Here is a 22,379-nt window from a genome sequence, read left to right as displayed (position 1 = left end):
AACTGTACTATACGGTAGTTTAATAACTGTAACTTTATTATTTGTTTAAAAAGTAAAATATAAGATTAATTCATGAAGTTAAAAATTTTATACAACAAGATTCCTTAGTTCAACATCGGCTTGCTTTAAAGAGATGAAATTCATTAATTGCTTTACCCGCAGGCGTGCCCACACCAGATGATCGTGCAATGCATGAATTTGAGCAGCTGCCAGTGCTGCGCTTTCTGGATAAACGACCGTAGTACACCCAATTCCTAAGGACAGAGTTCTATTTAATGATATTCGTACGGCGAGTGTGAGAAAATGTTACAGCCAATAATGTCACCTGACGGGACGTTAATTGACGACCACAAATCTTGTGAAATATTTTCCGGTTTAAAAGGCGGGCAATTAATAACGGGCAGAGAAGTGTTTCCAGATAGTACTGGGCCTAATCCGTTGCTTCTTCCAGCTACAGCTATTAATACCACCTAAGTGAAACAAGAAAAACTTGCGATAATTCAGAGATAAAGTCCACATTGATTAATATAGTTTTATCATTATTTTTGTATCGATTAAAAACTTCGTGATATAGGTCATGGCAATACAGATATAATATATTATATATGTAAAAATTATGATCCACTCATTTTTAAAACTAACAATGTACGTACCTTCTCACGATTACCTTCGTATTCGGCAAGTATACGCAACGTCTCTTGAGTACCTTTGTGAGCGCTGCATACACGATATTGAACTCTTAAACCTAAGGACTTTGCATGGTTTGCTATTTTCCTACAATGTTCGCTATCAGAACGCGAACCCATCAAAATAACAACAAGACTACTTGGTGATGGGATAAGATAATCAAGCTGATTTGCCACCCATTCGAAATTATGTTTTATGATATTTAAATCCTCCTCGGTTACAGTGGTCAGCTCTCTGTATACCTACAAAGAAAAATAACAGAATATTATGCTTTTCCATGTACTACGATAAATTCCTTTCATTAAATACCTGTTTGTCTTTCATCAATCGTTTATCATTGGATGGCCAAAGCCTCCAAGAGTCATTGTCAATTATATCCGCTACCATAATTTCGCGATTTATATCCACGCCAAATTCTATTTTCATATCGATAAGAGCACAGTTCCTAGTTGCCCATGCTCTTTCTAAAACCTCGAATACTGTAAGCGCAGTGCGCTGCATAATATCAAATTCATCCTTTCCAATTACAAGATCGTTCAGTTTAAAACCAGCAGAAATAATTTGTTCCTCTGACCATTGAGGATCATGATTAGCATCATCTTTAAAGAATGTTTCTTGTAAAGGTGGATTAAACTTGTATCCTTCAGGTACACCTAAATAAGAAATGTTCAAATCAAATAATAAAACTAAAGCCACGTATACATAATTTTATTCCTTCCTTTAGAAGAAATACTTCCATACCTGTATGTCTTTTTAAAAAACTGCCAGTAGCTAATCTTCTAGTAACCCATTCTATTGGAACCATTTGACATTTCTTTGCTACAAAAGTAGTATCATTGACCAGTTTAACGAATGCAGTTTTCATTCCAGCTTCTTTTAACAATTGAAAAACTTTAACTGTAGTGGCTGTACTAATCGCAGCTTTTCCTTTTATATTATGAGATTTCTGACCATCTTGAGCAGTAATGCGATCTTTACTTTCCAACAGACATAAAGCTGGATCATTTAAAACCTGATAGACCTTTTTTGTCTTCCCTTCAATGATGAGTTCACCACGTTTATAGTCTATACATTCAGGAGTATATAAATTACTTATATTTATTAAACAAATAAAACAAAAGCTTACAAAGAAAATTCTTATACTTAATGAAAACTTGTTTCAGTCTTTGTATAAATTAAAGTATATATACTTTAATATATAAAAAAAATTCTTGACATAAAATATCATTGTGCATCAAAATCTATAAACAATTCATGTAATATCGGCGATGGTTTACCGAAAATAATTATACATCATAATCATGTATAAAAAAACATGATATATTAGATAAATTATAGTACAAATTAAAAAAATTAGAGTAGAACAGTTAATATTGCCATGAACTGTCTTTGGATTCCCCCCAAAAAAAGTATTACTTAATCTTCAGAGAAATATCTAGCGAAACGCTTGATTGTTGGTAGATCACAATATCTACAAGTATCAAGTTCAAATGAGATTAATAAAAATAGATTTAAAAAACTGCCTTTTAATACGTAACGATTATATAGTACTAAATGTGTAACAATTAATTGAACACTTACCGTTCATGATTCTTGTTTTCCATTCACTTTACAAATACCAGATTCTCAATTCTTATATCGCACGATTAAGTCTCTAACGATCCCCACTTTTACAATTCTGCTTCATTTGATTGGCGTGTAAGCACAAATGATCTTTCTACTGGCAAAATGAAATATGAATCGTGTGTAAAAGATTAAAAAAATAAGATGTATTGATTCGCAAGGAACTCTTCAAAAAATTTCGGTAACTTGTTGATCACATTTTCAGATGTGTGTATACATATATACATATACACACACACACACACACACACACACACACACACACACACACACATTATTTTAAACGTAGAAACAAGATTTACAAAAGTTCTGTTTGAATACAATTAAATTGTACGCTTTATAATTGTAAACCGATATTATGAAAAATGGTCGTAAATGGTCGTAATATATATGTATATATACATTTATAGTTATTAATGTATAATTAAGTAAATATAGAATTATTTACAAATAATGGAACAAGAAAAGATTATTGTCAAGTGACTTTGATAGGTGCGCAGATATACCAGTCCAAAGAAGATGATGATCTTTCATAAAACTTGAACGAATTTTATCTGATATTTGAACAAATATAACCGAGTATTTGAAAAAAAGAAAAATTTAAAAACTATGATAATAATTAAATGAGCTAACCCCTCCAGTCAAAAGCAGGTTTTCATTGGTCAACGCGTTTGTATGTACGTCTAAAGTCAGTCGAGAAACATTTCCTACAGATCTCTTTCAAGCTGACAGTATAGAACATCACGAACGCTCAAACCTTTGACGCACGTGGTACGTACGAACATAAGATTAAACTTCGTATAATTAAATGAAAATGTTCTCATGCCATAATTAAATTTAATTTAATATATATACGTGTACCTCATTAAGGGAATGCAATGAAGAAAATTTAGCTGCGAGAGAAATAATTTGAGAAACGTGTATATAATTCCTTTTTTATATTTCTCATAAAACCGCCAAGGCTTTCGTATTCATTTAACAAGTGGGAGCATACAATATCTGACAAAAAGATTGGCATCAACATCGTTATCATTAAATAAGAACTGAATTCATTGTTCAATAAAATCCAATTATAAATAATGTTTATTGTAACTTTTCCTGATTCGATATTAAATTATTATTTCACAATAAGGTGTATGTGTGTCTGAATTTCCGCGGGCGAGTAAATATATGTATCGTGTGTGAATACACGTGTGTATGTATATATCATAAAAAAAATTCTTTTTTAATAGTACGAATGTATATTAAAAGTTTATAAAATAAGAATGTATATTAAAGCATTTTCAGTAATTTATTATAAATACACATACGTGCGTGTAGTGAAACTATAAAATAAATATTCACCAAGATGTTTGATATGTTGCATCAAGTGGTAGGATCAACTAACAAACATCTTACATACATATCGATATCAATGTGTTACAATGACGAAATAAGTTGCGAAATACCGATTAAGCAAATATATTAAAAAATATAAGTAGTAGAAACATTGACAAAAGTATTCTATCTGTTTATTAGAGGTCAATAGTTTATAGGGTCAATCATGATAATTGAGAAGAAATCTCAAGGGGGGTCTGCTGTGTTTTGCAATGTAAGAAAAAATGTTTCTTTTTTATCGTTGTTGCATAGCATTAAATAAAGTGTCAAAACATCAAACTTTGTTCAAAATTTTAAAGTCAAACTAGGTACTTAACAGCGCTTCTGTATTATTTAGTAAGAAGTAATTGAAAATTCCAGAAACATGCAAACAGCATCCTGTGTTCAAACGTTATCAAAAGAAACTGAAAGGGATAAAACAATGAATAGAAGAAAAAGAATACAGAATCGAACGATGAGTGGCCTTACGCACGAATGTGGAGTTTTTGGATGTATCGCTGCAGGTGACTGGCCATCTCAAATCGATGTAGCACAAGTGATTTGTTTAGGTAATATTTTCGTGCATTTAGTACAGTTTGTCTCTCTTAAGGAAATATTATTATTCCTGTTGTCATATCGATTTAGGTTTAGTGGCGTTACAACACAGAGGTCAAGAAAGTGCAGGCATTGTTACAAGCGAAGGTGTATGTTCGAAATCATTTCACGTTCACAAGGGTATGGGAATGATTAATAATATTTTTAACGATGAGAATATGAGAAAACTCAGTGGGAATCTTGGAATTGGTCATACCAGATATAGTACAAGTGCAGCAAGCGAAGAAGTTAATTGTCAACCATTTGTGGTTCATACCGCACATGGAGCATTAGCAGTCGCTCATAATGGAGAACTTGTGAATACAGAATCATTAAGGAAAATGGTAATTGTATTAAATAAAATATGCTCAGAATATAATACTTGTCATTAATAAATTTGTTATTAATAAATTCATAGGTATTAGGACGGGGAGTTGGCTTATCGACTTATTCAGATTCCGAATTAATAACGCAAGCTCTGTGTCTAAATCCTCCTGAGGGCGAAGTCAATGGTCCAGATTGGCCAGCGCGTATAAAACATCTTATGCAATTAGCACCATTATCGTATTCGTTAGTAATTATGCAAAGAGATAAAATATACGGTGTTAGAGATCCTTATGGGAATCGTCCGTTATGCCTTGGGAAAATTGTACCAATTGGCAATTTAGGTTTGTAATTAGGTGATTTATTTATCGCTTTCCCTTATCCAATGCAGTGATCGAAACAAATTATTCCCTTAGCGATTGGTTAATGAGTAGAACTTTTTTTTATGCGATAGGGAATGAGTCTGACGACGATGATGACGCAGAAGGTTGGGTTATTTCGTCTGAATCGTGTGGCTTTTTAAGTATCGGAGCGCGGTACGTGCGTGAAGTATTTCCCGGAGAAATTGTAGAATTAACGCGCGAGGGTATTAAAACCATAGATATCATTGATAGGCCAGACAAAAAGCCTCAAGCCTTTTGTATCTTTGAATACGTTTATTTTGCACGTAGTGACAGTATTTTCGAGGGTAATGTATTGCAGTACAGTACAGTAAAGTGAAAATATATTTTAAAAAAATAGAGCGTGTAAACTAGTTGTAAACTTCTTAATAATTTACAGTAATTTATTATAAAGAGGTAATATAATTTGTTTTATTTTACTGAATAGGACAAATGGTTTACTCTGTTCGGATGCAATGTGGACGAGAACTGGCCCTTGAATCTCCTGTAGAGGCAGATATAGTTAGTTCGGTACCCGAATCTGGAACCGCAGCAGCACACGGCTATGCCAGACAGGTAAACACATTATCCTTGCAATTACTGACGATGCAAAGAGTTTTTGTACATTCCCAAAATACAAATTACATATATAATTATTAGAACTACCGTTGTTCCATTGTCAGTTAATATAAGAAATTGCTTTGTTTTCAATAAACAAAAATGACGGAAATGCGGTATTTACAGCACATAGATAGCTGCATTTTGATACTAGCATTTTGCATGCATAAAACACGTGGGTACAGTTCAAAAATAATCTACGGCGTTTAGTTTAATGAGCTTCTCCCTTTTGTTTAAATAGAAAACGGAGAAGCATTGTCCCTGAACAAAATCTATGATTCAATGGAAACGCGAAAATTTAAATGAGAAAACCATGAAAGACCTTCTGCGAACAGTCTACAGAATTCGATATTATCGTTTGTGTTTTGTTCGCGGATAAATTTATAACTGTGTACGCATCAACAATTATACACATGCGTTATGAAAGAGTGTACAGCTTACACGAATTTAAGAAAAAAAGTGAATTGCAATTTTGAAATAATGTTACTATTTTGTAGTCTGAAATACCTTTTGCGGAAGTATTATGCAAAAACAGATATGTCGGCAGAACGTTTATTCAGCCTAGCACACGACTCCGACAGCTTGGCGTAGCAAAAAAATTTGGAGCTTTATCGGAAAATGTGAAGGGGAAAAAGTTAATTCTTATAGATGACTCTATTGTTAGAGGAAATACAATTGGTCCTATCATTAAATTACTTCGTGATGCGGGAGCAAAAGAAGTGAGTGTCTTAAACGCGCGTGTGTTACTATTTTTGCATATTCAAATTTCGCATTTCTTTTATCCATATAGGTTCATATTAGGATAGCATCGCCTCCATTAAAATATCCTTGTTACATGGGAATTAACATACCAACCAGAGAGGAATTAATTGCTAATAAATTAGACAATGTGAAACTAGCCAAACACGTTGGAGCCAATAGCTTAACTTATCTTTCAGTGGACGGACTTGTGAAAGCTGTAAGATTTGGTATGGATAATCGCGAAAGCAGTTACATTGGTCATTGCACTGCTTGTTTGACAGGAGAATATCCTGATGAACTTCCTGGTGATTTGGACTGGTAATATGATTAAATTGAAACTATTTATGTTACATGGCTAATTTTTTATATAAAAAATCAGAAAATTTAATTTGGCATAACTTATTGTTTTAAGTGTATTAATTAATCAGTACAGTGGGTAATGTCTCAAATTAATTCAGTATTTCAAAATTACTTGAAATAAAATATGATGCTATAGTAATGCAAATTTTAGTCTAGAATTTCAATCAAACGATATATACCTAAGTTTCCACTTTGTTACATGTTGGTAATAAATGTTACGCATAACTATTGTTGTATCAAATTTTCAACTGAAACTAAAGATATTGAAACAAATAACATAGGTTACAAAGTAAATAAATGTAATTCTATATAATTACTGCGATTGTTTTTATGCATTATAAAATCTCTTTCATTTCTACTTTTACAGTTTTATCATTATCCGAATCAACTTAATCGGTACCCAAATTTAATTCTTTAATTTGCCGGTATTCTACGCTTAACTATTGTTTTCACTAGAATTTTCATTAATCTCTAACGAACTAAAAGTTTTAATAACGTTGTGCTCGCTACAGTTGCCTGATTTTATTTTTGAAATTGACAATTCGTTTTCAAGCATATCAGACGACGAAACTTTATCATTTTTTAGCAGTTGTTTCGTTTCAAGTTTTATTCTTTTTCTGTTATGAGAAAGAGTTAGCTTTTTTTTTCGAGCTGCTTTAACTTTATAACCTTTTACAGATCTAATTAAACGATCGTCATCATCATTTTTAATAATATCTGAATTCTTTTCACTTATTTCTTTAGGACGTATAGATTTTGGAGAAACTTGATTATCGCTGGGACTTAATACCCTTTCTGGATTAATATCGATGTTTTCAGGTTTGATTGAATTAGAAAATTCTTCTCTACGTTTATACATGGCAAACGGATTATCTTCATCAGATTCAGATTCCAGCGTTATACCTTGAGATTTTTTTTCTTCCCTAACTCGTTGTTTTTCTAAATACAAGCGTAATGCTTTCAATCTATTATTACGCATAGTCTCCCAAAATGAGAAAGCTACAAGATGAACTTTTTAATTTTGTAAATTAGATCGCAGTAAAAAAATTAGGTACATATTTATTTATGAATACCTTCTTTCTGATACCGAAATGGTATTCCAGCTTGCTTAAGGGTATTTAAATTTGGTACACACTGATTATGTTCAGAATCACCAAGAACTTCGGTTCTAGACTTTATGAAGATTCGTTGCATTTTTAGAGATTTTCTAGTTTTAGCAAAATATTTCAAATTTGGAGCAACGTCAAAAACAGGATCATCTACTATAGAATTGTCATTTTTTGTAAAAAACATGTAAGTACCACAGACATCTTCATAAGCGCCCTCGTAAAACTAAAATGATCAAAAAGTAAGAGAAAAAAAGATATATTTATCCAAACGTATGAAAATCTATCTATATTACCTTTCCATTGATCTGCATTATAGGGTGCGCCGTATCTAGACCGATCATATCCAATTGTAATTGTTTCTCGTTAAATATATTACCATCGAGTCCTTCGAATTCTACGTACACAAGAATCTCTTCTTCATCTCCGGATACTTCGCTATCGCTTCCCATGACGAGCAGCACGATGCATCTATACTATTTACCTATGCGATACTTCACGTGTCACAACGAATTACTCGGGACTCTCACTTGGATATCTGCCTACCCCCACCTTTGACTTTCTGTTCGCAAAAAACTAACGATTTATTAATCCTAAGTCCTCTTTCACTATCAAATTCCTGCTTATGATCAGAAAAAAAAAAAAAGAAGAAAAAAAAAGTAACTAACAATCTGGCCATGAACGTAACGGTCACCGATTATTGTCGCGGGAAAACGCAACTCCTAGCACTGAAACCGTACCGATAAGAATGATCGTTTTCGCTTAACGAAAATAAAACTATTTATTTGTTTCTTTTCCAATATTATCTCTTTCTAATCACCTTACGTACATGTAAGTAAATTTCTTGGACGATACCCAAGTTAGGATAATTGATAGAAGAATAGATTAGAAGAATAACAGACACACGTGCACGATAGATTTTTCTAAATATAATTAAAAAGCTAACGCTGGATTAAAAATACGTGAATATTTAACAAAAGTATACAATATATTTGATTCTGCTTTTCATGGTAAAACGTTGAATGATTTGAACTTTCCAAATTATTAATCGGCATGTATAGTAGTATTGTATAGGTTATACGTATATCTATTTACCTGTAGCTTCTATATAAATATAACGTGTACATAACATACAAATTATAAGTCTGGTTTTATATTTTACGATCTAGGTAGAAAAATGGTGAGACATAATAATCAGCTACCAGAAAATCTTCCACAATTGCAAAATCTTATCAAACGCGATCCAGAATCTTACAAGGAGGAGGTAAGTCTTAGAATAATATGATTAGACTTGATAGATTCCTTTCTTTTTTTTTTCTTTTTTTTTTGCAGTTTCTTCAGCAGCATCAGCATTACAAGTCCATTTTAGAAGTTTTCCGTTTATCACCGCACAAATATAATAAAAGTCTCGATGAAATAATCATCTTTTTATCACAGGCAAGTTTTATAATGTCTCGATGTACTATACATTTCTAATAATACATATACGATTCGTCTGCATTAAACTTTAAAAATATTGAGAAATTTTTTCTTTTACAGGTATAAGTATCAAAGTGTATGAAAACAAATCGTTCATTTAACATAACGTTGTTGCAAATTAGTTCTAACTAAGAAACCATTAAGGGTAGTAATTATGGAAAATTATTTGGAATACGTTGATGAAAAGATCTTGTGTCGCAAGAAAGTGATAATGCAGTTATATTCTTTGATCGGTCACTCCGACGAACCGATGCCACATAGTATATTTATTTATGGTCATGTAGCGACTGGAAAGACTTTGGTAGTGCAAAATATGCTTTCTTACTTAAAATACAATGTATCTGTTATTAATTGTATAGAACATGTTAACAGAAAACACATATTTGACTACATTCTGGATGATTTATCGTGGCATTTTACTAATTCCGAAACAAATAACAAAATACATAAGAAATGCGACAAATTCGTAGATTTTCTGTTAAGTCTTAGAGCAATATCTGTGAACGATGCTCGACCGATTATAATAGTTTTCGATAAATCTGATAAATTAAGAGATATCGATGCTGGTCTACTGCCTACATTCTCAAAGCTCAAAGAGTTATCAAATATTAATGTCTGCGTAATATTTATAAGTGATGTAGTATGGGAAAAATATCGTATTAAGATAGGTTTATATGAACCAATTAAAATTTATTTTCCACAATATACGCGAAATGAATTCATTGAAATTTTACTGAAAAGTAAACCATGCAATTATAACGATACATTTTACAAAAATTATTTAAATTTATTTCTCTCTGTATTTTTTCGATTCTGCCGAGATCTTAATGAACTACGCTACATGGCCAAAGTAAATTTTTCTAAATATATAGAACCAGTTGAAATTGACCACTCTAAAAAAGGTAATGCAGCCTTGTTATGGAGAAACATTTCTGCTGTTTTCAAGGCGAATTTGGAAGTTATTTATTTACGCATTTCTTCCGAAAATTTCACAAAACACAAACAGTTGTCCCAAGAAATTGAGTCAACAATGAGACTGGCATTAAGCTTTGAATTACCGTATTATGCCAAATACATGTTAATTGCATCATATCTTGCCTCCTATAATCCTGCTAAAGAAGACAAGCACCTGTTCATGAAACAGAAATGCAAGAAAAACAGAAAGACTATGGATAAAAGAAAGATGCCGTTAAAAACCTGTTGTGAACCTCTTAATTTTTCAGTAACCAGAATGATTGCTATCTTTTGCGCGATTCTTGACGAAAAGGTTGACATAAATGCTAATTTACTTGCACAGATACCATCCATGTGCCAACTTGGTTTGCTTTCGGTTGTAGGAAATCATAACTTAAACGAACCTAAATTCAAATGTTGCGTATCGTATGATTTTATTGTTGTGATAGCTAAAACTGTTGGATTTAACATACAGAACTACATGTATAATTCTATACTTTAAGTAAAAATCCTCCGTGGTTAAACGGTATAACGATCTGATAATTATATTTTTTACGCTATTATTATGTTTAATTTTGTATTTCTATTAATGATATATTCAAGGTAAATAAATCACATTAAAGTTCATAAATATATTATCTTCTTTGCGCGTGTAGATTACATTATAACATGATATAGATATGTATATCAGGAAAACATGCACAAGAAATTATGTTTATTTTCATAAATAATAAACTTCTGTCATTTTAATATAGGTGGCTCACTGTTATCCAAATGTATTACAATCGTTTCCCCAGGAAATCATGGATGTATTACAAACATATAATACAGTACTTGATAACGACATGCGATTAGTAAGTGTGAAATAACATTAAATACAATTATAATGAATTCCTTTTGTTACCAAATAAAAGAGTAAAATGTTTTTTTATCTTTGTTTTTCTCGTTTCTTTTTTTCTTTTAGACATTCTGTAAAGCTTTAATTCAGCTACGTAACAAGTCTCTTTTGGAGCCTACAGTACTTTTAAGTTTATTCTTTGAACTTTTAAGATGTAAAGATAAAAATCTAAGGCAATTTCTTCAATTACATATTATTACCGACATTAAAAACGTGAATACTAAACAAAAAAATGCCAAAATTAATACAACCTTACAAAACTTTATGTTTTCAATGTTGAAAGATTCTAATATCAGAGCTGCAAAAATGTCAGCAGATATCATGATAGAATTGTACAATAAAAATGTTTGGAATGATGCAAAAACTGTAAATGTACTGGCAACAGGATGTTTCGTTAAAACAACCAAAGTTATGGTTACTTGTTTAAAATTCTTTCTGGGTACAAACACAGAAGAGCAGGAGAAGGAAGAAAGTGATAGCGATAATGAACCAAATATCAAAGAAATTATTATGGCGAATAAAGTGAATAAAAAAACCAAGAAACGTGAGAAACAGTTAGCTAAAGCAAAACATCTATTGGTAAGTAGTTTGCAATTGATAAATTATACGTAACTATATTGTAATACATTATAATACTGTTGATATATATTGCTATTGAAATTTTTGTAATATCTTCCAGAAATCTAAGAAAAAAGCAACAAAGTCACCGGGATTTAATTTCTCAGCATTGCATTTAATTCATGACCCACAAGGTTTTGCAGAGAAATTATTTAAACAACTAGAAAAGAATAATGACAGATTTGAAATTAAACTAATAACTCTAGATGTGATATCGAGACTTATTGGTTTGCACAATTTATTTCTGTTAAATTTTTATCCTTATTTACAAAGATTTTTACAACCACATCAAAGAGGTAATCCATTTTACTATTACAAGGGAATTGTTGGAAATAAAAAACGTATATAATGATCTGTTATCTTTAATGATCTTAGAAGTAACAAAACTTTTGCAATTTATTGCTCAATCTTCTCATGAACTTGTACCACCCGATGTATTAGAACCAGTATTGAAAACATTAGCGAACAATTTTGTCACCGAACGAAATTCTGCGGATGTTATGGCTATTGGGTAAAAATAATATAATATTTGTGACTGTTTAATGTTTTTAAAACATATTTTATTTGAATTAATCCAAGGTTACTTCAAATACAGATTAAATGCCATTAGAGAGATATGTACACGATGTCCTTTAGTTATGAATGCTGATTTACTACAAGACTTAGTACGATATAAGCATTATAAAGAACGAAGTGTAATGATGGCTGCGCGTTCGTTGATAACTTTATTCAGAAATTCAGTACCAGAATTATTACATAAAAAGGATAGGGGACGTCCCACAGAAGCAACAATTTCTTTAGAGACACCGAAATATGGTCAAATCTCTGCCAATGATTTTGTACCAGGAGCTGAAGTTTTGCTTGACAATAAATTTGGCAATACTACAGAAATTTCCAACATTAGTAACGAAAATGTAATCGTAGATGCTGAAGATTGTTCCAATGTTCTTTGTTATTTTTAACATTAGAATAACGTAAAAGGAATTTTATTGATAAGATTATAGTTACAGGACAGCGATGATGAGTGGATCGATGTAAATTTGACCGATAAAGAAGATTCCAGTGATGATGATAGTAGCGATTGCAATAACAATTCTGCTGACGATGACCAGGACGACGGAATTAACCGCGATAGCGATGACGACAACGGTGATGGTGACAATAACGAAAGTAAGGAAGAAGAAGAAGAAGAAGAAGAAGAAGAAGAAGAAGAAGAAGAAGAAGAAGAAGAAGAAAAGAGAACTGAAGATGCGAGCCAAACTGTTCAGTCTGGTATACAAAACAATGAATTAAATAATGTGGAAACGAAAATTGAGGGACACGAAGAACATGATGTTAACGATCGTAACATTAAGTCTGAAATAAGTAACGCAAATATAAAAATTGATAGTACTACAAATACAAATCAAGGAAAACAACATCGTATGTTGGTAAAACTTGAAAGAACAAAATTACAGCTTAAAGGGAAAGAAGACGCAAAATTAAAGAAGAAAGAGTCAATCTTTACAGGAGAGAAAAGAGAAAAAGCGACTTTAATATCTAACGAACGATTGTTAACCGATGAAGATTTTATAAAAATAGATACGGCATTAGCAAAGCAACACGTGACATATGCTAAACGTGGTTTAAAGAGGCCTCAACCAAACGATAATGAACGTGGAGAATTTGTAAAATTGACGGATATAGAAAATATTTATAAGAAGCGGAAACACGACAAGCAAGCTCGCATTGAATCCGTGAAGGTCTGTTTCAACGTTGCAATACATTTCAAGTTAAATATCATTTATTAATATTAATCTCTGTTACAGAAAGGGCAAGAGGAAAGGGAAAGATTCGGTTATAAAGATGGCCGGCAAAATCCACTCTGTAGTAAAACAAATCGTGAGAAAAAGAAAACTAAAGCTTTTCAAATGTTAAAGCATAAAGTTAAAGGAAAAGTGAAGCGTTCTTTTAAGGAAAAACAGATTGCTTTGAGAAATCATTTGTTAAAGCAGAAGAGAATGAAATGAATATATATATATATATATGTACAACTGAATAAACGCGATATAAATTAATGATTTGATACGATTTGATACGTTATATAGATGTAGCAATAACTATTTTTCTAATACATATTTTTCTAATACGCTTTCTAATACGTTATTATGGTTAATACGGACGAGTAGTAAAAATAAGTTAGTTAAAACTAGAAAAGATCACTAGTATGCATACATACTTTTTTTTTTCTTACTAGATTTATTTTTGTTTCTTTTAAAACTAACTAAAATTAATGTAAAATCGTTGTGATTCTTGTCTATATACTCGAGCAACGATTATCAGCATATAATATATATATATATATATATATATATATATATATATATATATATATATATATATATATATATATATATATATATATATATATATATATATATATATATATATATATATATATATATATATATATATATATATATATATGTGCATGCATACGAGGGGTAGTAACGCAAACGACTGAGACGGCATCGATTCTCATCGGTTAGTCGCGTTTGTTTACCGTACACTAGCACACTCTAGCAGCCATCCGATAGGAAGTGACGATACGGGTCCTCCTTGGTTGAGTGGCGTATTTTCCTCGTGTACCACAGTGTGATCAAATCATAAACATTTTTCTGTATATTTAAACCTACATAGGTATTGAACCTCGTTAGGTTTCCGGTTTGAAAGTGCATTAATGTAATCGATGAAGCTTACGTGACTGCACATTAACCGATGAAAGGATTCAAACACAGCGGCAAACGTTGTTTCAACGTTGTTTGTTTTTATATGTTATATACAGCGTGACGGAATTGGATGGAATCATTGTTATAACTTTAAACACTGAACGAATGTTGGTTACCACGTAATCGGAAAGGGATGATCGTCCACTAAGAACTAATGCCACTAAATAGGTCAATTTTTTATTGGGTGATTGGAACTATTGTTGGTCATAATGAAAGCGATGTAGCTTTTTGTTGTTTTTCGTTGAAATTGACATGTATTCTTGTAAATGAAAAGTTATTTGTGTAACTTAACGTTGGCAAAACGATGCGATTCAATGTCATTCGAAATGAAAAAGTATTTAACTTTTAATTATCAATTATATTTTATATAGGTTATCGATATTTTAGTCCAAAGAAAAGAAAGTTGAAAATTTCCAAAAATATGTTGATAAATCAAGATCCACAGTGGTGTGACACCACAACATCTGAAACTCAGATATTTCCAGACTTTGAAATTACCGGTGTGTGATATTTTTCTAGTTTTTCTTATTCAATTTACTTCGCGAGAATTTCGTTATCAAAATTGAACATATATATTTTTCCAGGTCAAGATTGTTCCCTACTAACGGACGATTTATTTCAGACTCTAAGCTCTGAATTAGGTATTCCTCTCTTTTTAGAGAATGAAATACCTCCAAAGATAGATATCGGTATTGACAATCAAATTGCAAAAGATAAATGTATACAGGAAACATTGACCAATTTCAGATACTCCGATAAAAATATTTCACAGGAAAATTTAGGTATTCGATAGACCTTGCTCTTTTTCCAAATAAAAGAATATAAAACCATTCTTTTAACTATAGTTACAGATTTTAATTTAACTAACGATGTAAAAATGGAAATTAAATTGGAACCTGCAACAAGCCCGTATGTACAATTACCTTTGTCTCCTGCGCTGAGCTCCAGTGAATCTAATAAATCTAATAAATTAGATTCACCGATCGAAACAAACTCTATTGCTTCTCTGTGCAATTTTAAGGTGTGTGCTTATAATGCTTCAAACGCGTATAGATTCAATTATCACAAATTCGATATGTACATATTTTGCATCTTGGTTTGTTAAAGACAACTTTAGAAACACCACCTATTTCTCCTCCGCAAAATGTTTCTCCACCTGTATCTCCAGAACCAATTGCAAATAGAGCTGTTGGAGAGGAAGTAAAATGTGTACCTTTTAAATCTCAAGACATAAAACAAAAAGAATTTGTTATTTCTACAGTGAATCCAGCTAAACATCTTCAGATACAATCAAAAAATAATATTCAACTTTTTACGGATGGTATAAAGCAACAATATTTTTTAATTTTATTTTTACGATATTCTAAATATTATTATACTTTTATATTATATCTTTGTGTACTTCATATTTCCCAGAACAGCCTCAAAAAGGCATACTTTTGAGAACGCAAAACTTTGTTACGCTCGCACGCAATGTTAAGCAAAATTATACACCGTACCCTTTTGTGGCCCATCTAGTTCCGTCTAATGCAAATGAGGAAATACAAACTGCGGTACAATTGCCAATGGTGCAAATAAAAACAGAAACAAATGTACAATCGCAAGACAATTGCGTACAGAGTATGGATAATGCCCCCGATTTGCATAAACCAGGAATAGATCAACAAGTAAATATAATCGATACAGCCGGGTGTGCCTCTATAGTTATGAAAAATGACTCAACCCGGTGTAGGCCGATAGTAATTAAAACAGAAAATTCAAATTATGTTCCAATTGTTATCAAAAATGAGACCCAAGATGTCCAGTTTGTTGAACGACAGGAATGTGAAATAAAGGCACTGAAAAGACAACAAAGAATGATAAAGAATAGAGAATCGGCTTGTTTATCACGAAAAAAAAAGAAAGAATATATGTCTTCGTTGGAAAAACAGGTTCATGATTTGCAGCAAGAGAATAAACAATTAAAAATGGTAAATATCGAATGGAACTTAAGTGTGCGCTGTTATAATGTGTCAGTTTTTAATTGCAGTAAAAATTGTGTATTCATATTAGGAAAATACAAACTTAAAACAGAAGCTTTCAACATTGGAGAGTGAAAATGCTAATAATAATAAATTTAAGAGTATGAATCATAATATGACTAAGAAGAATGTTGCTATACTTTTGGGAATGGTTGTTATGGTTTCTTTAAATGTCAATGGGTTTACGTAAGTTTGTACTAAATTATTATTTTATCGGAATATTAGAATTACCAAAAACATAATAAATATGTTCTCCCTAAAGGGATTAGTGGTCGATTTGCATAAAATTTGAAAGGGAGGGAGAGATAAGATTTCTTAACTTCAGAGATATTAAGATAAAAAATTATTGGTACTATACATAGAACACTGCCTATACAGATGTAGCTAATCAACCATCTTCACTGGTAGTAGTAAGTAATCAGTTTGCCGATTGCAAAATACTACTTTATTATTAATTTGTCAATTAACTTCGAATGAGAATTATCGGCGGCCGAGGAAATATGTAGCGAGACCAATACTACTCGTATTTTTATTTAGGTGGGGTACCCCTCTATTGACCTTACCGAGGCCGATATCGCTGTTGCGTCACCAGCTACTGGGCAATCGACGACGGTGACTACTACAGCGAAGATGATATTAATAATGTCTTGTAGAAATAACATTCAATGTGTTAGTATCACAGTAACGTTCTATGTATAATACCTAAAGTTTTTTTTATTAATATCATAGAACACTAATTTTGGACGTAGGATATCGTCCCTGCTCTTCCTCGTTTCTTCCTGCTTTTTCAATTTAATCGATCCTTGGCCCTTCTCGAAGGAACACCTCCATTGTAACAAATTGCCATAAAAAAAATTTCCTTCTTACAGGGATCTACTTTCTCAAAGAAATCGGTTGAATACTTTACCCACTGATGTTCCAATTAGAGCACAGTATACAAGACATACAAGAACGCTCCTCTGGGCATCTAAAGATCAAACTCGGGAGGAAGAGCAAGATCGTTTCCGGAAAAATGTGTCGATACCACAGCCTATGTGTCCAATGCATATTAATCAAAGCGAATCAATCCGCTTGGATTATGAATTAAGACGATGGATTGGCGGAAAATCGGATCAAGATAATTGGACAGGAATGAAGAAGGGAAAATTTAATGCCGAGTTTATAGGGGAGTTTTTATCATTGCCACGTGCAATGCAAACAAAAACTAAACGTAAACGTAATTTATCCGAGAAGATTAAGTCTCAAGTACTTGAAAAAACCGCGGGTCCAACAATATCGAACGCGGTCGAACTCTTCTCTCCAATAATAAAAGAGCATGCCTCTTTATTCGAAGCTTTAGGAAGGAGAGATGATACCTTTTATGTGGTTTGGTTCAGTGGAGAACATTTGCTTTTACCAGCTTCAAGCAAGAATAGTACAGGGAGGCCAAGAATGTCGTTGGTTCTTCCTTCAACACTTCCCATGAACGGTAAGAGTATATATAATCCATATAAAAATTAGTATAAAAATAAAATAAAAAATCTAGTTGGTTCACTTTCAACATCCTCTTTAGAAACATTTTCGACGCCTTCAAATCATATAACTATGATGCAAATTGATTGTGAAGTTACCAATACACAATTGCTGCATTTACAACAATCAATTATACCTAATCATTTAAAAAATAACAATAGATCTGGAAGCCATACACATCGACCAGACAGCGAATCGGGCACAGTAACAGTAAATATAACTAAAAATTATAAACCATATTTCATCAAAGAAACTAATCACGACGTATTACACACAAAAGGTATTTAAAAGGTATATGCTGACAAAAAATAGTAGAAATTATGACAAGGTAACCGCATATAAGTAAAACCTGAAACGCGTGTGTTGATGATTTATTGAAAGCAGGAGCACAAAGTCATTTTTTCTAATGTATAACACATAATGGTACAACAGGAAATAATGCGAAATACATGCGAAATATCCACTTTTAATGCGCAAACATAATTAATAGTGTGTTTATACATATTTACACTTTTATGCACATGCAATTGTATATTTCATATAATTTGAATGTGTTTTCAAGGATTAATTAGGTATGTAATATTTGCCATGTCATAAAACATCTGTACATATAATTAATATAATTGTTACGTAAATAAATAGTGGTATAGAAAGAGTTAAAAGAAAAGAGTTAAAATAGAAATTATGTTAAACAAATATCTTGTACTGTTAAAAGTGAAAAGGAAAGTTATGTATTTCATGTATATTTATTCTGAAAAATACAAAACATTATGTATCATACTGTAGATATTGAAATGCAATTCTGTAAACATTAAGAAGGGAAAACTGTAGCACGTTTACATTCAGGATTCAATGCTTATGCGAGTAGTGGAAATGTGTAAATTTTGCACAAAGACGTGCGTTTATGATTTAATCAAAGAAATTTAAAATGAAGATGAATTTCTATAGGAATCTGATTATACCAAAAGGTAATGAATTACAAATACATTACTAAATAAACTATTTTCTCCTCTGATTTCAAACGTTAGTTTTCATGCATGAAGTTGTGTTATTCAGATTTGAAAACACTGCGCATTCATAAATGTTATTTCAAGTTTGGCGTAGAACCACCTAGATAAGACTTTAAGTCTGTTATTGTAGATTGTATTAATTTAGCTCTTATAAATGACTTTCCAAGTCTTTGATGGGCCACGTATCGATGACATCCACCGAAGGAATAATAATAGTCACCTCCTGAAATAAAAAGAGGTACTAATCGTTACACTGATTCTATCCGATTTTTTAATGCTAATACAACGCGACCAGTAAAATTTTCTACGTCTGCGTTGGTATTAAAGTCGACCAGAATCAATATAATACTCTACGTGTACACTGAGCCAACTAAAATTTTCCAAAATAATAACCAATTTTACAACGCATAAAAATGATGTATCGCTGATTTGTCCTAATGGTAAATGTCGATATAAATTAGCTTGCTATTTATCAACATATGTACGTAGCTCTCTTACCACTGTGTCCCCTTCATCCGACAGGCTTTCGACCTAAGTATGTGTTAGTGTTCGCATGCTGCGCCGGAAGCAATCGGACTCGGTGTACGTACACATCCATACGTATAACACAAGCAAAAAAAAGATACAGAACGATAAAATTTCTATTATTACCTTCGGTACCTTTAATCCATAAAACATCAATCGGTGGGACCAATAATTCTGTTTCAGGATTGTTCAACGTATTCATTAAACTTTGAACTTTCTTTTCGTCGGTAATCGGAGGAATAGGCCGAATAATGACATTCATTGGAATATCATGAATCTCGGCATTTGTATCTGAATGAATACTAGTCGAACATTTATTATTCATTTTGAAGTCTAAATTTAGAAATTGCGATAGAAACGAAAATATGATTGGTTAGAATTGATACTGAAGTAGAAGAAAAACGTAATGCACAATTATTAATGTTTGCTTACGTAAATATTTTTTTAGCGATGCCAAATGTGTTGCAAGCTGGTTTATTTTTAGCGACGACATCGACAGAAAAATTTTGAAGTTTAAAGCACGTAATACCGTATACGCGTACGTATAAAAGTGCGTACACATACATTACGTATAAAAATGGTAGTCATGTTTATCAGCCGTACATGGAAGAATATAGTTTTGAACCGTTTATATTTAATATCGCTATTTCGTACTCGTGTATTAATAAATGTTATAATACCAATCGGTACGTGATCATAGATCAAATATGTTCAGCATTATGTAGCAAATCGTTCATAAAATAAATGTAAGCTTTTCCTGCTCTCTTATAGTTTATGGAAGTGTTGGGAAACGGAGATGCTATCCAATAAATTGGTAAATGCAATAAGTGTACTCGGAAATGTTTTTACATGATTTTTTAACATTTTCTAAATCTTAATATAATAAAATAAATATAAATAAAAAATCGTGTATATCAGTTTTCATTTACTGGTTGGTTAATTAGAAAGGAAATTAAACGTTCGGCCAAAGTTTTGTACGCCGCAGTTTGAATACTATTCGGTGCAGACAGAACAATTGGTTTACCAGTATCGCAACTTTCCACGATATCCTCCGACAATGGAATAGACTGTAAGATTTGTACATCTAGAAGAAAACATTAATAACTTCTTGAAGAGCTGTATCGATGTATGCCTAAAAATTTTTCAAAGCCATTCTCCTCGATAATGAACAACCAAACGCCAATTTATTCCACCGCATAGAAGAAGCTATGTGTAGTCAAAATGTACGTAATATTCTGTTTGTCATTTTATATCGATCGTATTATATCATAGTCACCTGAAAGCAGTATTTTTATATGCTGCTAGTTTTTTTTGGTATTAATTCCAATATGTATCTAATCTAATATCTAATATTAAATCACGAATGTGGTTTGTTGTTATTATTTAAAAAAATGGCGTTAACTTGTAAATACTTGTAGATAAGTCTAATATACCGAATTCTCTAGCAATCGTTTGAGTTTCACTGTTGTAAAGCGTTATTTCATTGTTACATTTCGGACATATAACAGTGCTCATGTTTTCAACAATTCCAATAATTGGAATGCTTAGGCGTTTAAACATGTTAGCTCCTCTTCTAGTTACTTCCACGGATGCCCTTTGAGGTGTAGTTACTAATAACGCTCCGGCGACTGGGAGGTTTTGGAGAATAGAGAGGTGTGTATCTCCTGTTCCGGGTGGAGTATCTACAACAAGATAATCCAAGGGACCCCATGCTACTTGTCGTAATAATTTATCAATTGCACTCATTACCATTAATCCTCTCCAAATTACAGGAGATTTATCGTCGACTAAAAAGCCCATGGACATGCTATGTATGGAAAAAAAATTCACACCTCAAGGAAGAATGTAGAAGTAGTACGAGCTAAGTGTCTGCTGTTCCTTTCTCACCATTTTACACCATAGTTTACAACAGGTTCGATAAGATTTGCATCGTTAACTATAGGAGACTGTTGTATATTCATCATTAACGGTATAGATGGACCGAATACATCGGCGTCAAGTAAACCGACCGATTTTTGCGGCTCGATAGTTTTTAAAGCGATCGACAAGTTTACAGCTGTCGTGGATTTACCAACTCCACCTTTTCCAGACGCCACTAAAACGATTTGCTTAACACCTTTCAAAGGTCTACGGTTTGGTAGACCGCGCGACATTAGCTCTTTCCGTTTTGCCTCAATTTCTCTGCTTTTTCGTTCATCGAGAAAAACCGAACAATTCTAAAATGTAACAAAGTTTGTGTAAACGAAATATTATTCGGACACTGTGATACATTATTGTCACTAGTGTGTAGTACGCACATTGGTCATTTCTGCATGCATTTGATAAAATTGACCGCGATAATGACTTATTGAACGTTAGAGAGAGAGAGAGAGAGAGAATAAAGAAAAAAAAACAAACACAAACATATATACATATGTATATGTATATGTGTGCGTGTGTGTGTGTATGCGTGTGTGTGTGCGTACAAATAAATAAATATATAGTATATATGTATAATACGCAAAAAAATGTACATACTAAAGAAAACGATCGGTACTTATTTATCCCGTTATGTTTTCGTTGAAGAGCCATGAAAATTTTGGTAGAGGTGAATGCTAACATTTTCAAGAAATTTATTTCACGCAACCAGCAGAAAGTTTATTCTAACCTGGTATTTCGAATCGCGAAATCGCGGAATCTTATCCTATAACTTTGTAGAGAACATGATACACATGAATATTAAAAATTTCCTCTCAGCGTACAAGTTTTTTGTCCACGATTCGTTCATGCATATGTAGTTTGATAGTACATTTTTACCGACTTTAT

The 22,379-nt window shown here is 32.1% G+C and overlaps 8 protein-coding genes across 13 annotated transcripts; 4 read left to right on the top strand and 4 right to left on the bottom strand.

The window, feature by feature from the left end:
• Nucleotides 1–69: 69 nt before the first annotated feature.
• Paics (PAICS bifunctional enzyme) lies at nt 70–2,419 on the bottom strand. The gene is made up of 6 exons (XM_076899903.1): nt 2,269–2,419; nt 1,429–1,752; nt 997–1,340; nt 654–929; nt 326–470; nt 70–254 (listed from the first exon to the last, which is right to left on the bottom strand). The coding sequence occupies exons 1-6, from the start codon at nt 2,273–2,275 to the stop codon at nt 88–90; spliced, it is 1,263 nt and encodes a 420-aa protein (XP_076756018.1). The 5' UTR covers nt 2,276–2,419; the 3' UTR covers nt 70–87.
• A 528-nt stretch (nt 2,420–2,947) lies between these two features.
• Nucleotides 2,948–6,754, top strand: LOC143426427 (amidophosphoribosyltransferase). Of its 2 annotated transcripts, none has more exons than XM_076899892.1 (8): nt 2,948–3,085; nt 4,032–4,235; nt 4,312–4,604; nt 4,679–4,928; nt 5,039–5,272; nt 5,413–5,540; nt 6,080–6,301; nt 6,373–6,754. In XM_076899892.1, exons 2-8 carry the CDS (start codon nt 4,052–4,054, stop codon nt 6,643–6,645), a joined length of 1,584 nt encoding a protein of 527 aa, XP_076756007.1. In that variant the 5' UTR covers nt 2,948–3,085; nt 4,032–4,051; the 3' UTR covers nt 6,646–6,754. The 2 variants fall into 2 exon arrangements, with proteins under 2 accessions (XP_076756007.1, XP_076756008.1); XM_076899893.1 differs by having other exon boundaries at nt 2,961–3,081; nt 4,048–4,235.
• A 142-nt stretch (nt 6,755–6,896) lies between these two features.
• On the bottom strand, nt 6,897–8,313 carry LOC143426439 (uncharacterized). 2 transcript variants are annotated; one of them, XM_076899910.1, is made up of 4 exons: nt 8,195–8,296; nt 8,086–8,120; nt 7,757–8,015; nt 6,897–7,682 (listed from the first exon to the last, which is right to left on the bottom strand). In XM_076899910.1, the coding sequence occupies exons 1-4, from the start codon at nt 8,211–8,213 to the stop codon at nt 7,120–7,122; spliced, it is 876 nt and encodes a 291-aa protein (XP_076756025.1). In that variant the 5' UTR covers nt 8,214–8,296; the 3' UTR covers nt 6,897–7,119. The 2 variants fall into 2 exon arrangements, with proteins under 2 accessions (XP_076756025.1, XP_076756024.1); XM_076899909.1 differs by having other exon boundaries at nt 6,909–7,682; nt 8,086–8,313.
• A 372-nt stretch (nt 8,314–8,685) lies between these two features.
• Nucleotides 8,686–13,774, top strand: Mys45a (SDA1 domain containing protein Mys45A). The gene is made up of 10 exons (XM_076899873.1): nt 8,686–8,799; nt 8,959–9,053; nt 9,122–9,226; nt 10,978–11,076; nt 11,187–11,699; nt 11,800–12,034; nt 12,114–12,249; nt 12,334–12,652; nt 12,749–13,480; nt 13,547–13,774. The coding sequence occupies exons 2-10, from the start codon at nt 8,967–8,969 to the stop codon at nt 13,745–13,747; spliced, it is 2,427 nt and encodes an 808-aa protein (XP_076755988.1). The 5' UTR covers nt 8,686–8,799; nt 8,959–8,966; the 3' UTR covers nt 13,748–13,774.
• Nucleotides 9,122–10,757, top strand: Orc5 (origin recognition complex subunit 5). The gene is made up of 2 exons (XM_076899902.1): nt 9,122–9,226; nt 9,329–10,757. The coding sequence occupies exon 2, from the start codon at nt 9,423–9,425 to the stop codon at nt 10,722–10,724; it is 1,302 nt and encodes a 433-aa protein (XP_076756017.1). The 5' UTR covers nt 9,122–9,226; nt 9,329–9,422; the 3' UTR covers nt 10,725–10,757.
• Nucleotides 13,775–14,783: 1,009 nt separating the features above from the next.
• Atf6 (bZIP_ATF6 domain-containing protein ATf6) lies at nt 14,784–18,513 on the top strand. Of its 3 annotated transcripts, none has more exons than XR_013102097.1 (8): nt 14,784–15,006; nt 15,091–15,288; nt 15,352–15,527; nt 15,614–15,827; nt 15,923–16,476; nt 16,559–16,713; nt 16,790–16,937; nt 17,065–17,225. XR_013102097.1 is itself a non-coding variant. In XM_076899032.1 (8 exons), the coding sequence occupies exons 1-8, from the start codon at nt 14,928–14,930 to the stop codon at nt 18,325–18,327; spliced, it is 2,220 nt and encodes a 739-aa protein (XP_076755147.1). In that variant the 5' UTR covers nt 14,784–14,927; the 3' UTR covers nt 18,328–18,513. The 3 variants fall into 3 exon arrangements, 2 of the variants coding, with proteins under 2 accessions (XP_076755147.1, XP_076755146.1); XM_076899032.1 differs by lacking the exons at nt 16,790–16,937; nt 17,065–17,225 and adding exons at nt 17,397–17,974; nt 18,062–18,513; XM_076899031.1 differs by lacking the exons at nt 16,790–16,937; nt 17,065–17,225 and adding exons at nt 17,397–17,995; nt 18,080–18,512.
• Nucleotides 18,514–19,039: 526 nt separating this feature from the next.
• LOC143425898 (sulfiredoxin-1-like) lies at nt 19,040–20,091 on the bottom strand. Its single transcript, XM_076898957.1, has 3 exons — nt 20,007–20,091; nt 19,701–19,907; nt 19,040–19,272 (listed from the first exon to the last, which is right to left on the bottom strand). The coding sequence occupies exons 1-3, from the start codon at nt 20,065–20,067 to the stop codon at nt 19,124–19,126; spliced, it is 417 nt and encodes a 138-aa protein (XP_076755072.1). The 5' UTR covers nt 20,068–20,091; the 3' UTR covers nt 19,040–19,123.
• Nucleotides 20,092–20,482: 391 nt separating this feature from the next.
• LOC143426523 (iron-sulfur cluster transfer protein NUBPL) lies at nt 20,483–22,302 on the bottom strand. Of its 2 annotated transcripts, none has more exons than XM_076900060.1 (4): nt 22,222–22,302; nt 21,462–21,790; nt 21,008–21,381; nt 20,483–20,658 (listed from the first exon to the last, which is right to left on the bottom strand). In XM_076900060.1, the coding sequence occupies exons 2-4, from the start codon at nt 21,725–21,727 to the stop codon at nt 20,489–20,491; spliced, it is 810 nt and encodes a 269-aa protein (XP_076756175.1). In that variant the 5' UTR covers nt 21,728–21,790; nt 22,222–22,302; the 3' UTR covers nt 20,483–20,488. The 2 variants fall into 2 exon arrangements, with proteins under 2 accessions (XP_076756175.1, XP_076756174.1); XM_076900059.1 differs by lacking the exon at nt 22,222–22,302 and adding an exon at nt 22,092–22,209.
• Between the last annotated feature and the right edge of the window lie 77 nt (nt 22,303–22,379).

Source organism: Xylocopa sonorina, chromosome 8 (assembly GCF_050948175.1).
Source record: "Xylocopa sonorina isolate GNS202 chromosome 8, iyXylSono1_principal, whole genome shotgun sequence".
Classification (NCBI taxonomy): Eukaryota; Metazoa; Arthropoda; class Insecta; order Hymenoptera; family Apidae; genus Xylocopa; species Xylocopa sonorina.
The sequence above is the reverse complement of the archived record's forward strand: the minus strand, read 5'-3'. Positions and strand labels throughout refer to the sequence as shown.